The sequence below is a fragment of the Cutaneotrichosporon cavernicola genome (genome assembly GCF_030864355.1).
Source record: "Cutaneotrichosporon cavernicola HIS019 DNA, chromosome: 3".
NCBI classification, from domain to species: domain Eukaryota; kingdom Fungi; phylum Basidiomycota; class Tremellomycetes; order Trichosporonales; family Trichosporonaceae; genus Cutaneotrichosporon; species Cutaneotrichosporon cavernicola.
The window spans coordinates 787998-802740 of NC_083395.1; the positions used below are offsets into that span (position 1 = coordinate 787998).

General features: G+C 59.1%; 7 protein-coding genes across 7 annotated transcripts; 2 read left to right on the forward strand and 5 right to left on the reverse strand.

The window, feature by feature from the left end:
- Position 1: 1 nt before the first annotated feature.
- CcaverHIS019_0303020 (uncharacterized protein) lies at positions 2 to 1492 on the reverse strand (the record flags this gene model as incomplete). The annotated part of the gene is made up of 5 exons (XM_060598732.1): positions 2 to 306; positions 504 to 788; positions 840 to 1097; positions 1152 to 1341; positions 1373 to 1492. 5 exons carry the CDS (start codon positions 1490 to 1492, stop codon positions 2 to 4), a joined length of 1158 nt encoding a protein of 385 aa, XP_060455497.1.
- Positions 1493 to 1860: 368 nt separating this feature from the next.
- On the forward strand, positions 1861 to 3161 carry GCN3 (uncharacterized protein; the record flags this gene model as incomplete). The annotated part of the gene is made up of 4 exons (XM_060598734.1): positions 1861 to 1923; positions 2084 to 2401; positions 2434 to 2543; positions 2609 to 3161. The coding sequence occupies 4 exons, from the start codon at positions 1861 to 1863 to the stop codon at positions 3159 to 3161; spliced, it is 1044 nt and encodes a 347-aa protein (XP_060455498.1).
- A 238-nt stretch (positions 3162 to 3399) lies between these two features.
- CcaverHIS019_0303040 (uncharacterized protein) lies at positions 3400 to 4096 on the reverse strand (the record flags this gene model as incomplete). Its single annotated transcript, XM_060598735.1, has 3 exons — positions 3400 to 3410; positions 3449 to 3966; positions 4002 to 4096. 3 exons carry the CDS (start codon positions 4094 to 4096, stop codon positions 3400 to 3402), a joined length of 624 nt encoding a protein of 207 aa, XP_060455499.1.
- A 678-nt stretch (positions 4097 to 4774) lies between these two features.
- On the reverse strand, positions 4775 to 6652 carry CcaverHIS019_0303050 (uncharacterized protein; the record flags this gene model as incomplete). The annotated part of the gene is made up of 7 exons (XM_060598736.1): positions 4775 to 4789; positions 4941 to 4946; positions 5341 to 5353; positions 5387 to 5399; positions 5623 to 6179; positions 6212 to 6247; positions 6279 to 6652. 7 exons carry the CDS (start codon positions 6650 to 6652, stop codon positions 4775 to 4777), a joined length of 1014 nt encoding a protein of 337 aa, XP_060455500.1.
- Positions 6653 to 6932: 280 nt separating this feature from the next.
- Positions 6933 to 8051, reverse strand: CcaverHIS019_0303060 (uncharacterized protein; the record flags this gene model as incomplete). Its single annotated transcript, XM_060598737.1, has 8 exons — positions 6933 to 7115; positions 7154 to 7275; positions 7311 to 7483; positions 7550 to 7683; positions 7715 to 7787; positions 7817 to 7868; positions 7900 to 7915; positions 7965 to 8051. 8 exons carry the CDS (start codon positions 8049 to 8051, stop codon positions 6933 to 6935), a joined length of 840 nt encoding a protein of 279 aa, XP_060455501.1.
- A 166-nt stretch (positions 8052 to 8217) lies between these two features.
- Positions 8218 to 9623, forward strand: CNS1 (uncharacterized protein; the record flags this gene model as incomplete). Its single annotated transcript, XM_060598738.1, has 2 exons — positions 8218 to 8431; positions 8617 to 9623. The coding sequence occupies 2 exons, from the start codon at positions 8218 to 8220 to the stop codon at positions 9621 to 9623; spliced, it is 1221 nt and encodes a 406-aa protein (XP_060455502.1).
- A 298-nt stretch (positions 9624 to 9921) lies between these two features.
- On the reverse strand, positions 9922 to 14174 carry NIK1 (uncharacterized protein; the record flags this gene model as incomplete). Its single annotated transcript, XM_060598739.1, has 8 exons — positions 9922 to 10224; positions 10300 to 12265; positions 12301 to 12755; positions 12790 to 12999; positions 13042 to 13113; positions 13153 to 13281; positions 13317 to 13682; positions 13716 to 14174. The coding sequence occupies 8 exons, from the start codon at positions 14172 to 14174 to the stop codon at positions 9922 to 9924; spliced, it is 3960 nt and encodes a 1319-aa protein (XP_060455503.1).
- Positions 14175 to 14743: the final 569 nt, after the last annotated feature.

Below are 14743 nucleotides of genomic sequence, written 5' to 3' on the forward strand. Positions count from 1 at the left end.
TCTACTCGGGCGGCACACTGCTCTCCGCCTCGGGTTTAATCTCCTGCGCAAGTTTGCTCTTGCGCGGCTTGGCAGGCTTACGTCTACGCGGTGCGGGACTCTCGCGCGCACTGTCGTCCCCATCCGCCTCGCTCTCCTCATCAACGCTCCCTGCACGGGGTACGCTGTCTGATGACAAGCTGTGAGCGAAGGGTGGGCGCTCGGGCGTCTCATTCTCCTTCTGCTTCATCTCGCGCTTGGCGGCGCGCGCTGCGGCCTCGGCCTCGCGCTGCGCCGCCACAACCATGGAGAGTTGCGAGTCGGGGCCTGGTGTCAGCCCGGGTTGACGTTGGTAGCAGTGTAGGTCGAGCCCACAGTGCGGTCCTCTCGACGCGGGGAATGTGTGTTGGCTCAGAAGGCAAACGCTGCCCAGCAACTGGACTGCGCCAGAGCCCGCCACAGCCATTATGACGACACTGCTAGTGACGACGGCCAGATTGACAACTGCGCCCGCGCTGACTCACCTCTAGACCACGTCTTGAATTTGAGGCTGCCGCCTCCCACGCCCTGGATCACGCGCTCGTCGAACGTCCACTTCCGTACCTGTTCCTTGGGCCACGGCTTGTGGTCCATCCGCGCAAACGTCTGGGTGACTTTGGGGAACTGGCTGAGTGAGATCTTGGGCGGGATGACGGGGTTGGCAAACACGGGGATGCCGAGCTTGTCCGCATCAGCGAGCATGAAGGGTGGGCTTGGCTCGCGCTCAACGCGCTCACGCTCGCGCGTCACAGTTGCGAGGAGCATGGCGTCTGTTGTCAGCGGCCACATACATCCGTGGACTTGTCATCACCGAAACCCACCGAGATCAGGCGACACTTCGCGGGACACACTGGCGCGCTGGGGCGTAGCGAGTGGTGAGCTGCGAATCTTCTCGCCCATGAAGCTGCTTCCCTCCTTCCACGGCATGGGGTTGCCCTTACGCATGCCTTTACGCCATGCCTTGCCTGGACCAGGGTTGCCGACGGAGCGGCGCGAGTTCTTCTTCTTCTCCACGGGATCGTCGGCACTGGCGACGCTCATGGCCGATATTGCCGACTGGGCGCGCTCGCTCCGCCCCTCTGGACCGTGATGTGACGCGCCGGCTGCGCTCGGCGTTAACCACTCATACTTACGGTGCTTGGGAATCGGACCAGTCGGTGGTGGAGACTTGTGCGTCTTTTGCTTTTTTGGGGGATTATTCTCGTCCTCAGAGGACGAGTATGCTGCCTGCCGAGCGTGCTTCATGCCTAGTTTGATCTTGAAGCGCGGAGGGGGCGAGACGGACGGAGACGGCTCGGCAGAGTGTATCAAGCCTGGCCGGAGCTGGATCAGCACCGTAGAGAAAACAACTTACTTTGATGCGAACGTGATCCTTGCTCGGCGAGTGAGGGGATACGCCGCGGGGAGTGGATGCTGCAGAGGCGAGTGGTACGTCGCCGTCAGACTCGGAGTCTGTGTAGTCGCGTGCTGACATGGTGGCGTTTTGTCTGTGGTTCTTTGATCTAGTGACCTTATCTGGGAAGGGTAGAGGGGGTGGTGTGGCAGGCCAAGGTGAGGGGCGGTTCAGAGCGAGGCGAGGAAGCAACGTTGTAGCCTAGATGTGTCTCAAATGAGATCAAATGATAGTTGAAATAGGTAACAGCCTCCTGCCAGTCAATCAAGCTACCGATTCAGGCACGGACAATGTCGTGAACTTCCAACTTGGCAACTCGACTCATCTCTACTTGAACTCTTTCTTACACAATCCCACAGTCGGTCCTCCACCACTTCCTCCCCTCTACTACAATGGCATCCGTTGCCACGTCGTCACCAAATAGCCCAAATCCTGGGTCAACATCCACCATGCGGCAATCCAAGGACTTTGACGTCGTGGTTGCGTATCAGCGTGCGCTTACGGACGAGAAGGTGAGTGGAGTGCGAACAAGGCGGGGAGTGAGGAAGAAACGCATGGAGAGCAGGCGCGATAGGAGGGCAAGAGAAGGGCTTAAGGGCTTGACACGCTGTTCGCGTGAGCTAGGCTCTGTCTTGACCTACTCTCGCACCACCTGGACATCACTGACAGCAGTACCCGCACCCCGTGGCGGCGATCCTCGCCTTAGTCGAGCTGATGGAGGCGTCGACAGCCACGACCCTCTCCGGTCTTGCTATCGAGTTATTCCACGGACGTCAGACCCTCATCGCGACGCAGAGCAGTCTCGGCGTGCGTGCCGGCTGCCAGCTGTGGGAGCGTTTCCTCGCAGCATCGATGGACAGCGGAGGCGAATTCACGGCATACAAGCGCCAGCTTATCCAGCAGGGCCGTTCGTTCTGCTCGGTGACGGCACCCCAGGCACGCGACAAGATTGCTCAGCAGGCAGTCGACTTTCTGCGTGATGACTGTGTCGTGCGTTGAACTTGAGGATGTCGCTCACCCAGATCCTCACACACTCGTACTCTAGAACCGTTATTCAGACCATCCTCAACGCGCACAAGCAGCACAAGCGCGTCAGCGTATACGTGACGGAAGCGCGTCCTGGGTGCCTCGGGTGAGCAGCTCATCTCACCCCCTTCCTTCCTTCCTTCCTTCCCCCCGCTTCCCCACTGACGGCAGCCAACGCACTCAGCAGATCCTCACATCCGCTGGCATCCCTTGCGAGGTGGTGCTCGACAGCGCGGTCGGATACGTAATGGAGCGCGTCGACATGGTGCTGCTCGGGTGTGAGGCGGTCGTCGAGAGCGGAGCACTCGTCTCGTCGGTCGGAACGTACCAGGTCGCACTCGTCGCCAAGGCGATGCAGAAGCCCGTGTACGCGCTGGCCGAGTCGTACAAGTTCTTGCGCCACTATCCCCTCTCCCAGACCGACCTGCCCATGCCGCGCGACGCGAATAAGATGCCGCTGGTGCTCCCCGCCGACATCCCGACCACTCCGGACCACTCGCACTTGCGCCGTCCGTCCGCGTCCCAACCTCCTAGTGGTTCTGTGACCCCTGCCGGCGCACTGGCATACGCAGCCACGCCTGACCTGACCAAGGCGTGCATGGCCAACCAGCCAAAGTTCGACGTCACGTTCCCCCAGCTCGTCGACTTTATCATCACCGACCTGGGCACGCCATTGTCGCCAACGTCGGTCAGCCAGTATCTGGTGGCGCAGTTCTCGTCGTAGGGTGGTCGTTATGGGAGTATGACACATGTTGCATGATGACGGGACAGCCTAATCTATCAGACTGACGCCGTGGAAACTGAGATGATGATATGAGTACAGAGAAGGTGGAGGGAATGGTACAAGGTAAGCAATGGACAAAGGCGCGGGGGTCATGTTGAATGCTAGCGGACAATGATGGGTTGGACGTGTCAATGGACATGGCCTCGTTTGACTTGTGAAGATGGTTGGGCTGGTTGGGCTAGTTGGCCGCTGATGTCAGCCAAGCCAAAGCCAGCGGCTCGACTCACAAAGGCACATGTGCCGGACAAAACTGTTTCCACGGTCGCGGGGGTCACTCGACGAGTTCCAAGCTGCCGACATGGCAGTGCGGTACTCGTGTGGGATAGTCTCGAGGTGGGCTAGCACATTGGCGGGGTCGGTGCTAATGGTGGGCGAACTAGGTCCATCCGAACTAGCCTCGTCGTCTGAGTCGTAGAAGACGTCCTCGTATACGGCCGTGGCCCTCTGGGGCACGTCGCCATAGACGATAGCGGTGCGGCAGAGGTCGAGGTCGCGGAGGTGTGCGGCAAGCACAAAGACCTGAACAGGGCACGCGGCGCCATCCATAAGCCGGACCTTGAGTTCGGTGACAGCGGCGCGAAGAGCGGTATTGCACCCATAGGTCTGGAGGAGGAGGAGCGAGTCGCGTGAAGCAAGAAGGTCGGTGGTGAAGGGGTCCCCTCCAAGGGCAGCACGGAGGAAGGGCGCGAGTGTCTGGGCCGGCGCAGGGAGACGCACAGGGGATTCAAGGGTACGCAAGGCGGGGCTGGGGTTGGCCATGTCAAGAGTAGAAGAGCTCACCTTGCCTGGGAGAGACGGACTCGGTCGACGAGGAATACGACGCCGTCAGCAGAGTGGAGTTCGGCGTCGCCGGCAGTGTAGTCTGGGTGAAGCATGTCTGGGTTGGGTTGTGGGTGGGAGTGGGAGTGAGGTTCAAGGTCTGCTGTACTGGTGTACTTGATTGAGGAACAAGAGAAGGAGACGAGAGACGGGAATATGATATAAATGAGCGACAGAATCAGAAGGATGACATGCCGGAGGCAGAGCTAGAGCTAGAGCTACAGACACGCATGTAACCCACCCATGTCTTTGAACCAGTCATCAGTGAGCAAATGGGGAGTTGATTGGTAGACTTTGTAGGGATGGTGGCAATCTGATCTGACATCTGACATGATGATCCAGGTGGCTTTGTAGAATTGTAGAAAGCAAATCCACCGCGCGCGAGAGCGCGAGGGTGCGACGGCGCGAGGAATGGGCCCAAGCTCTTGATCCCTATCCCTGTTGACTTTTGCACAGCTAGAGCAAAGACCGGGCCGTTTGGTGTATGGTGGGAATGCGGTGTGGTCGTCCCGCGGCATGTGCTCGAGTGCATACTGTAATACCCCTACCCAGGTGTCAATGCGGTCATCTGGCTATTGACAGAGATCTCGGGCGGTTCCTTCCTGCCATTCGTCGACACACACATGCAAACACAAACAGGACACAATTCCGACAATCCAACCCGACACACTGACACTCATCGTCAGAGCTTGACAAGTAGCATTTGGTCTAGAGGTCTTTCTATGGTTGCACAGCTACACTGACAATAGCTGGAATCAAACGAGGGTGGTGTGGTGTGTGTATTTGAGGTGGGAAGAGTAGGTGATCAAGTGGCGCGTTGGTGGCGTTAGTTTTGCGGTGGCGTAAAAGGGCGTAGAGTAGAGGGGTAGCAGATACGGGCTGTGCGTGGGAAAGACGTACAACACACTGTTCGTCAGCGCTCTTTCTCCAATCCAAGGGGGATTGCTGTTGCCTGTTGCCTAGTTGGGATGACCCATGCCATGGGGTCATGCGTTAGGACATGCACACACAAGTAATTCGCCCCGACATTCGCCCCGACATCCGCCCCGCCTGCCCTGTGGGTACGTCTGCGCCACGTGTATGGTTAGGCAAGGAGGTGCGAGTTTGCGAGCAACGAGGGGAGGGAGCGAGGGAGGGAGGGAGCGAGCGAGTGAGGGAGCGAGGAAGGGAGAGGGGGGTGACGAGGGCCGCCGACCTGAGCGTAATCGCGCTTAGGCCATGGCACCGTCGACGCGTTGGCCGCGTTGGCCGGGTTCCCCTTCTTCCAAACTGTCACCGTCACAGATTTCCAACTACTCACTCTGATCTTGATGCTTTGCGTTTAGCACGTCGCGCTCGACGACGACCGACTGTGGCCACCTGGAGTTAGCCAGAGATATGGTAATCTGGGGATTGGGCGTCACGCGTCTCTCAAAGCTCTCGGACCGACCGCGCGGCCTTTCCTGGTCATCTCTCCTTTGCCCCTCCTTCCCTTCTCAACCCGCCCTCCAACCCTCCAACCCTCCAACCCTCCAACCCTCCAACCCTCCCTCTCTATCTATCCCTCCGTCATTCTTTCCGCCCCCGTTCCCCTACTACCCACCCTTGATGACAGCCAGCGCCCGCTTGAACTCGTCGGGCAGCCGCGTCCCATCCTTGAGGTTACGTCCCCACGCCCGACTCAGAGCCCACATGTACTCGCTCGGCACCCAGCTCCAAAGCGTGTAGGGAAGGTGCGTCGGATCAATAGTCGACGCACCCGGCGTCCCCTCATTGCGAACATCGGTGTATCCCGCTCCGTTCCAGCTCTGGCCCACATGCTTGAGCGCGAGAGAGCACGTCTCAATATCGTCGGCCGTAGCACCGAGGATGAAAGTGTACATTGGCACACTGATGCCCTGGTTAAGCAGTTCCTTGACCTTGAAGAGCACGAGCTGAAGAGCAACGGGGCAGTCCCACTTGCGCAGGAAGAGGATGAGGCGGCGCAGCGCCGATACCGAGGGCGTTCCGCTGCCGTCGGGGGTCGTTGCCACTGTACCGGTTGTGATGACGCGCAAGAAAGCGCGGATGACGAGGGCGGCCTCGAGCTCGTTGTCGTCAAAGTTGAAATGGCGGGCACGGCCCGAGTCGTCCCACTCTGCTGCCGCCCGGAGACCGGTACTGTCATCAGTGGAGATGTAGAGAAAACCTACCTCGCCGAAAAGAGGTGATACGCTTGCACGCGGAAGCTTTGGTCAGCGCGATCAGACAGGAGCCTACCGGACGTTGTCGGCAGAGATGAGTTCAAAGTCGCCGTCGTAGAATGTCGAGTCCTCGATCGGTGGAGGTGCGAGGGTACGGGGACCGGGGCTCGGCGCGCGGCTCGGGTACGGGCTCCCCGCGCGGCTTGGGAGAGGAGAGGGGGCGCGGCTCGGCGTCGCCATACGCGGGAGGAGGGGCGGGGCGAGAGGCGCAGGCGTAATGGGTGGGCTGAGGGTGCTGAGGCCGAGGCCGTTCTCGCGAGCGGCGGCTTCGGCGGCCTTGAGAGCGGGCGACTTGGGAGGCTGCAGAGGTCCAGGCATTCCAGGCATGGCGGGAAGAGGAGGGCTAAAGGTCGTGTTGAAAGGCGTGTCGGGGGACGATGGGCAGGACATGTTGAATGAGACAACAGACTTGAACAAGAACCACGTCGATGTGATGCCCGCTCAGAGCGCTCTGCCCGCTCTGCCCGCTCAGACAACTCTGTGCGTCAGTGCAACGTGTGCCGGATCACAATCGAGCATGAGCCTCTAGAGAGCAAGTGCGATTCGTCGACGTGCGCGCCGGCGGCACAAGCGCGCACGGGCCATTCCCTGATGCACAAATGTTTCATACACATGTTGCCCTTGTCCGGAGGCTGGAGGCTGGAGGCTGGGCATGTCCTGCATTGCTTGACTACATGGTCCGGAGAGGGTCGGCGTCGTTCGTGCTCACGAGCACCTCCCATCCTGCGCCCTCTGTGTCGAGTTCGCGCTGGAGCCACGGCTGGAGCACTGCCTTGAGGTACGGCCGCTCCGTGTTGGAGTGGTTGGCGAGGATGACGGTCTGGCCTGCGGCAACGCACGCGAGCACCTCGTGCTGGTGTCAGCTTGAGGCAATCACACAGCTCGACGTACATGAGACATCTCGCCTGTGAGGAGCAGGTCGGCCTTGACGCCGCGCAGCACGCCGCCGCCCGAGCCGGCGCACACGGCGACGCTCTCGACCTTGCGCTCGGGGTTGGGCGTCGCGACCTGGACTGTTGTTATGAGGGAGCACGAAGGGTGGACGTACCATACTGCAGGCCGAGGTGCTTCTTGACAGTGGCGACGACGTCCTCGAGACTCATCCCAACCTTGAGACGGACGATCTTGCCCATTCCTGCGCCCTCAAAGCCCTCAGGCGGGTTCTCGGTGGCCGTAACGACCTCAATCGCGCTCGAATTGCCCTTGAATGGCTCGACGAGCCTGCCGTCAGCAGGTGGAGACAGGGGGGGGGTGGTGTGCCGAATGGCTTTTAGGAAGGAGACTAACCAAGTGTTGATGCCATTCGGCGTCGCGTCCAAACTCGTGTGCGGCGCAAACACGCTAATACCCCGTGCAGCGAGCTTGAGCAGCGACGCCTGCAGCGGGTCACCAAGAGTGATCGACTTCAGACCACGGAAGATCTCCTATCAGCTCTGCCTGTAGAAGACGCACGGGAGGATGGTACGAGATGACGGCGGAGCAGGCGGGCAGCGCGAGAGCCTCAGCGCACACCGAGGGGGTGAGGCTTGTCAGCGTTATCAAATTAGAACCTACTCAATAGTCAGAAGGACCTGCTTCCTCTCCCTTGTCTCCGGGAAGGGTGCCTCTGTCGTTAGAACCGCCATGTCTCGACGCACCGACAAGGACGCCGACCTGGTGTCAGTCTTGTCAGTCTTCCCAACTCTCCAAATAATAGACTTACATTGTCCCAGCTCCGCTCGGCGAGTTGGAGCGGCGCGATGCGTTCCCACACGCGCTTGATTGCTGCAATGGGTGTGCGTGCTGCCATGATGTTGTATGAAGTAGTATCAACTTGTTTCACGGGTTTCTAGTTGTTGCTGAAGGTGGAGGCACGTGGCCCGGGGCCCCGGTACCGCTCCAGAAAGTTCCGTTCTGTATCAACAATTCTGAGCTCTGATCTCTCATCACTCATCACTCATCACTCATCACTTACCATGGCCGACCGCGAACACGACGCGAGTATCGATAAAGTGTTGGAAGCAATGTCGCGGTCGAAGGGTGATGGACCGCGAGAGCCCGTCACGTACGACGAGTTCCAGAAGGTGCTGGACTCGACGCCGCTGTTTATGCGCGAGACTCCCCAGGAGACCGAGGGGGATTATGTGCTTGAGGCGCTCAAGAGTCTGGTGTTTGAGGGCGAGGGAGACGGTGAGTCCCTACCCAAGGTCACCCGAAAGGTGGCCGGAGGTGCTGTCTGTCCTCGGTGGCGGCCGCAATTCTGGCTGGAGACCGTGGCTGGAGATGCTGGAGCTTGGTCCGAGCGCTGCTCCAGCCAGCAATTGCTACCCTATACACTTCGCTTGGCCGCCACGCTCGCTGCTGCTGACGCCCAGAGGTTGCAATCAACTTCAAGAACCACGGCAACGAGCTATACGCCCAAAAGTCATACGGCGACGCCATTGACGCATACACCTCGGGCCTCAACTCTGGGCCCGAGGACGAGGCACTCCGCGTGTCGCTTCTGAACAATCGGGCGGCATGCAACATTGCCTTGAAGAACATGCGTATGGTGCTGCGCGACACTTCCGCAATCATTGCGCTAGCGGCCGCCAAGAACAAGGACCCACCCAGCAAGGCGCTGTACCGCGCAGCCCAGGCGCTGGTCCACCTGGAGCGGTGGGAGGAAGCGTCCGACGTCATTAAGCGAGGCAAGGGCCTGTGGAGCGAGGGAGCGAACCAGAAAATCTGGGAGGTGTTGGAGGGTCAGGTCAAGGTTGGGGAGAAGCGAGTGTTCGAGCGCGTCGAGAGAGGGCGGCGCAAGACCATCACCGAAGCCGCGAGAAGGACGGCTATTGTCCAGCGCGGCGTCGTGGTCGTCAACACCCCCGAACCGCCCGATAACCCGCACCCCCTCGACTTTGACCCTTCGGCCCTCTCCTCCGTCCCTCTCTATCCTGCCGACGTGGCGGATACTTGGATCGCCCCCACCGCCGCGACACCACTCATCTTCCCCGTCTTCCTCCTTTACCCCCAGCACAACCAGAGTGACTTGATTACCCATTTCCACGAGGACACTAGTTTCGACGACCAACTCGGCCCAATCTTCCCCGCTTCCCCCACGTCTACTTCACCCGAGTGGAGTCCTTGGGACGACAAACACGAATACTGGACCGACAATTTGGCCGTGTATGTCGAGACGGCTGGGAAGCGACTGCTTAAGGTCGGCAAGGAGATTACTTTACGCGAGGTCCTCGCAAAGGCTGTCAAGTCAGCTGAGGGGGGCAAGCCGCGTGATGGTGTGGTTCTCCGAGATGGGCTGTTGAGTTTCGTTGTGCTCGTGCGTGGGAAGGAGGAGAAGGAGTGGATTGATAACTTTAAGCGGGTACGGGATGGCAAGTAGATTGTAGTGCCAATGTCATGAGTGGTTTTAGGAGACATCTTTAGGAGACATCTACGTGTCTTAAAAGTGGAGCGCATAGGGAGAACTGTCTTGTTCACAACATCCTTCCAACATCACTCAAGAGGCTCTTCTCAGCATAATCCCCCGCTGATTGACACCTCGGTGAGCCATCCTGCAGCTCAGTGCCTCGCGCCTCACTCCCACCTGCCGCGTGTACATGTGCATCGCTACAATCCGGACGTCACCTCCGGCTGAGTTAGTTACACCCCTAGCCCTAGAGACAAGAAAAAAAACACAATCAGCGGCTCGCAAGCACGAGCGTGCGGTCCGCGTCGTCCATCGACGCCTCGCCGAGGTACGACGGATGCGCCGCCGGCTTGGCCTGTAACACTTTGGAGATGGCCTGGAGGAGATCGCCGCGTCGCAGTGGCTTGGTCACGTAAGCCGTCATGCCTGCGGCCAGGCACCGCTCCTTGTCTCCTATCATTGCGTGGGCTGTGAGCGCGATAATCGGCGTAGCCTGCACGCCGTTGAACGCTTCGTACTCGCGGATTAACCCCGTCGCCTCCATGCCGCCCATAACTGGCATCGACACGTCCATCTGCGGTCAGCGTGGTCTGAGAGGCGGGGAGAAAAGGAACGGCAGGAGGGCGAGGTTGAATAGAGGAGCACTTACAAGAATAACGTCGAACGCTTTGCGCTCCGCTTGCCGCTTCTTGTACTTGTCGATGGCAATCTCGCCGTTGTCCGCCACCTCAATCTTGTGACCTGCTACCTCCAGCAGTTTGACTGCAAGCTTCTGGTTGACAACGTTGTCCTCTGCAAGCAGGATGTTGAGCACCGTGTCCTTGACCGTGTCGCCTGGCTGCACCTGGTGCGATTCGAGTGCGGGGAGGATCGCGTTGCTCAACTCCTGGAGGTTGAGGGGCGTGGTGTAGTACGTGTTGATACCCATGTCAAGGCAGTCCTTGACAGGCACAGGCGAAAGTATTTGCTCGGTAGGCGACGGGAGGTTGAGCAGTTTCCGCCGCGTCTCATCCAGGTCGATGAAGGACGGGTTCTCAGGCCCGCTCGGCTTGTTAGAAGGCGCGAGGAGTACGATGGGGATATACCGCAGGTGCTCAATAGTGCGGATCTTCTCCGCCGCGGCGAGCGAGTCAACGATCATCGTGTCATAGTGGGGAAAGCCTTCTGGGGCCTGCTTGAGGTCCCAGACCGCGTTGGGAGAGTGGATGACCGTCGGTTTGAGATGTAAGCTCTGCAGCATCTCGCTCACGCCGGTAGTGTCGTCGAGCGTGTCGATGTACAGCACCGACCGCCCGGCCCACGGCGCCAGCCGCTCGGCGACCTGCTCCTTCAAAGTTGACGTCGCCTCAGTCGTCATCGTAAAGTAGAATCGACTGCCCTCGCCAAACTCGGACTCGACCCAGAGGTTACCGTTCATGAGGCTGACCAGACGCTTCGAGATGGTCAACCCCAGACCAGTGCCACCGTACTTGCGCGTCGTCGAGCCGTCTGCCTGGGCGAACGTATCGAAGATGACGTCTAACTTGTCCTGCTTGATGCCGATGCCTGTGTCGGCCACACAGAACTGCAGTTCAACAGTGGCGTCCCTCTTCGCCTTTACGCGGCAGGAGAGGGCAACCTGGCCCTCGGTGGTAAACTTGACAGCGTTGCCAATGAGGTTGGTGATGACCTGGCGGAGACGCAAGGGGTCACCAATCAGCTGGTCTGGTATCGTCGGGTCGATGTCGAAGATGAGGTCAAGCTTGTTCTGCGATGCTTTGACGCACAACGTCTTTAGGACGCTGAAGACGGCGAGGCGAAGCGAGAAAGGAATCTGTTCCATTGTCATGCGACCAGCCTCGATCTTGGAAATGTCGAGAATGTCGTCGATGATAGTGAGCAGCGACTGTGCCAAGCTCGAGACAATCATGAGGTTCTCTCGCTGCTGGCGAGTCAACTCGCTCTCGAGAGTGAGCACGGTCATGCCGATGATACCGTTCATTGGTGTGCGAATTTCGTGCGACATGTTGGCGAGGAACTCGGACTTGGAACGGTTCGCAAGCTCGGCTTGCTGACGCGCGCTCGTGTTCTTCTCGATGGACTCGCGCAGGTTGTACACCATCTGGTTGATCTTGGTCTTGAGACTGTCCATCTCACCCGATGCCTCGACAGTGATGAAGCGTGTAAAGTCACCGTCTGTGGCAGCCGCCGAGATCTGGGCAAACGCGCGCACCTGCGACGTGAGGTTGGACGCCATGGTGTTGACGTTGGACGTGATCTCTTGCCACGTGCCCTCAATGTTCTCGACCTCGGCCTGGACACCCAGCTTGCCCTCGGTACCGACCTCGCGTGCGACACGCGTGACTTCGGCGGCGAAGATAGCAAGCTGGTCAATCATGTTGTTGATAGTGTTGACGAGGTCGAGGATTTCTCCAGAGACGGTCACGCCAGTGACCTTCTGCGTGAGGTCGCCTCTTGCGACAGCGGTGGTGGCGTGGGCGATGGTTCGCACCTGAACTGTGAGGTTGGCAGCCATGACGTTGACACAGTCAGTAAGGTCCTTCCAAGTTCCAGCGACGCCGGGGACGAAAGCCTGGCCACCGAGGCGGCCGTCTGTACCGACTTCACGAGCGACACTGTCTGTCAGTTAGAAGCAAACAGATTAGCTCACCGAGTGACTTCGGACGAGAAGGAGCGGAGCGAGTCCACCATGGCGTTGACAGTGTTCTTGAGCTGGGCAATTTCACCAAACGCCTCGACTGTAATCTTCTTCGACAGGTCACCGGCAGCGACGGCGGTTGTGACTTCTGCGACGGAGCGCACCTGCGTCGTGAGGTTGAGCGCCATCAGGTTGACATTGTCCGTGAGAATCTTCCATGTACCTTCGACGTTGGGAACCAAGGCCTGTCCACCGAGCTTGCCTTCAGTACCGACTTCAAGAGACACACGCGTGACCTCTGCCGCAAACACGGTGAGCTGTGCCACCATTCCGTTTACAGTAAGCTTGAGCTCGAGAATCTCGCCCTGGACATCGGCGTTGACTGTCTTGGTGAGGTCGCCGCGAGCGACGGCCTTGGTGACTTCTGCAATCTCTCGCACTTGTTCCGTGAGGTTTCGTGCCATTTTCTGGGGTCAGCGCAAGATCTGCGCCGGCCCTCACGTTGACATTGGTAGTGAGGTCTGCCCAGACACCTTCGACGCCATCGACCACGGCTTGGCCTCCCAGCCTACCCTGTGTTCCGACTTCGAGGGCGACACGTGTGACTTCGCCCGCAAAGATGGTCAGTTGCTTGACCATGGAGTTGACAGTGTCCTTGAGCACAGCCATCTCTCCTTCGGCCTCGATTTCAATCGTCTTGGACAGGTCTCCCTGGTTGTCAGCTGGCCGAACGAATGTTCTTTGTTGGCTCACCCTCGCAACGGCAGTTGTGACGCTTCCAATGGACCGCACTTGCGTTGTGAGAGAGTGACACATGCGATTGACCTGGAATCAGCGTACAGCAGGGCAGACCAGCTGGCTTACATTAACTGTGAGATCCTTCCATACACCTTCGACGTTGGGCACGTGTGCTTGGCCACCGAGCTTTCCTTGCGAACCTACTTCAAGGGACACTCGACTGACTTCGTCTGCTAGTAACCGTAGGCTATACACCTGATTCGTCAGTAACAGCCATCGCAGCTACTCACCATTCCGTTAACCGTGGTAGCAAGTTCGGCGATCTCGCCGCTGGCGACGACAGTGATGGTCTCACTAAGATCGCCGCGGGCGACAGCCTTGGTAACCTTTGCGATGCTGCGGACCTGGTTGGTGAGGTTTGCAGCCAGACGGTTAACGACGTTGGTGAGCTCCCGCCATGTGCCCTCGACGCCCTCGACGACGGCCTGCCCACCGAGCTTGCCCTGGGTGCCAACCTCGAGCGAGACGCGCTCAACCTCGGTAGCGAATGTCTTGAGCCGGTCAACCATTGAATTGATAATGTCCTTGAGTTCCGTCATCGCCTGGCCCTTGACGGGGACGATAATCTTCTGCGAGAGGTCGCCAGTCGCGACAGCCTGGCGTAAGCTTTACCCTTCACTAGGCCGTACCTTGCAAACACGCGCAATGTCCTGAACCTGAGCCTTGAGTAATTCCAGTTCCTTCTCAGCCGACATGCCAGTGTCGGCAACGCCGTTCGACCACGACTGGCGGGGCGACGTGAGCTCGAGGGAAGCAAAGGGTGACGTGGGCGGAACAGTGGACTGATAGATCGGCGCCGAGCATGATGGGCAAGCGGCCAGGGTCGTGTTGTGGGGCGGCGGCGTGGTCAGGTGCGAGTTGGTGGCGCCATGGGGGACGGTGGGCGGGAGCGAGGACGCGTTGTGAGAGGCGCGCTCGGCGAGGGCGAGGATACCGCGCTCAATGGCAAGTTGAGACGGCGTCTTGGTGGCTGGCGAGGTCTGGAATGGGAGGGACGGGTTCTGGTCGAGCGTGCTGAGGAGGTTGAGGATGTGCGCCTCGAATGGGGACGGGCCCTCCGGCGGGTGGAGGGACGCTACGCCGTCCATGGCGGATGGAGATGCTGACTAGTCGAGAGGGAGACCTCGATTACGCGTGGTGATGGATGAGCAAGATAGGGCGCAGAGTGAGATGAGAAGGAGTGTAAGGTAGGGTGCGGGGATGAGTTGCTTGCAATTGCTTGTGGCCTATAATCAGCACATACAGCAGCTTGGGTAATTAGGGTTCTTCTCTCGTGACTTGAAGTTTCAGTCCGATCATTCTCAACCCCCTCGCTTCCGCTCTTCCACCAACAATCACCCAAAGTTGGCCAACCACAAGGAATGTGGCTGCACCTAATACACTCACTTAATCTAGCGTCAAAGCAGCAGAGCTGATGATGTTTGTAGATTTGCGCAAGTCAAGTTGGTTCCGCACAGACGTGGTGAAAGGGAATGTTAAAAGGTGCGGACGGACACGTCCTTCCTCTGGCCGCTCAGACTGGAAAGGCAGCACGATTCACGCTTCACGCTTGGATGTCGTGTGCCTCTGATGGGTCTGTACGTTGAGGGTGGAGATGTCGGAGTTTTGTCAAGGAGAGGAGAGGACAAGTGTAGCGGTGTGCAATGTGGTAGAAGCA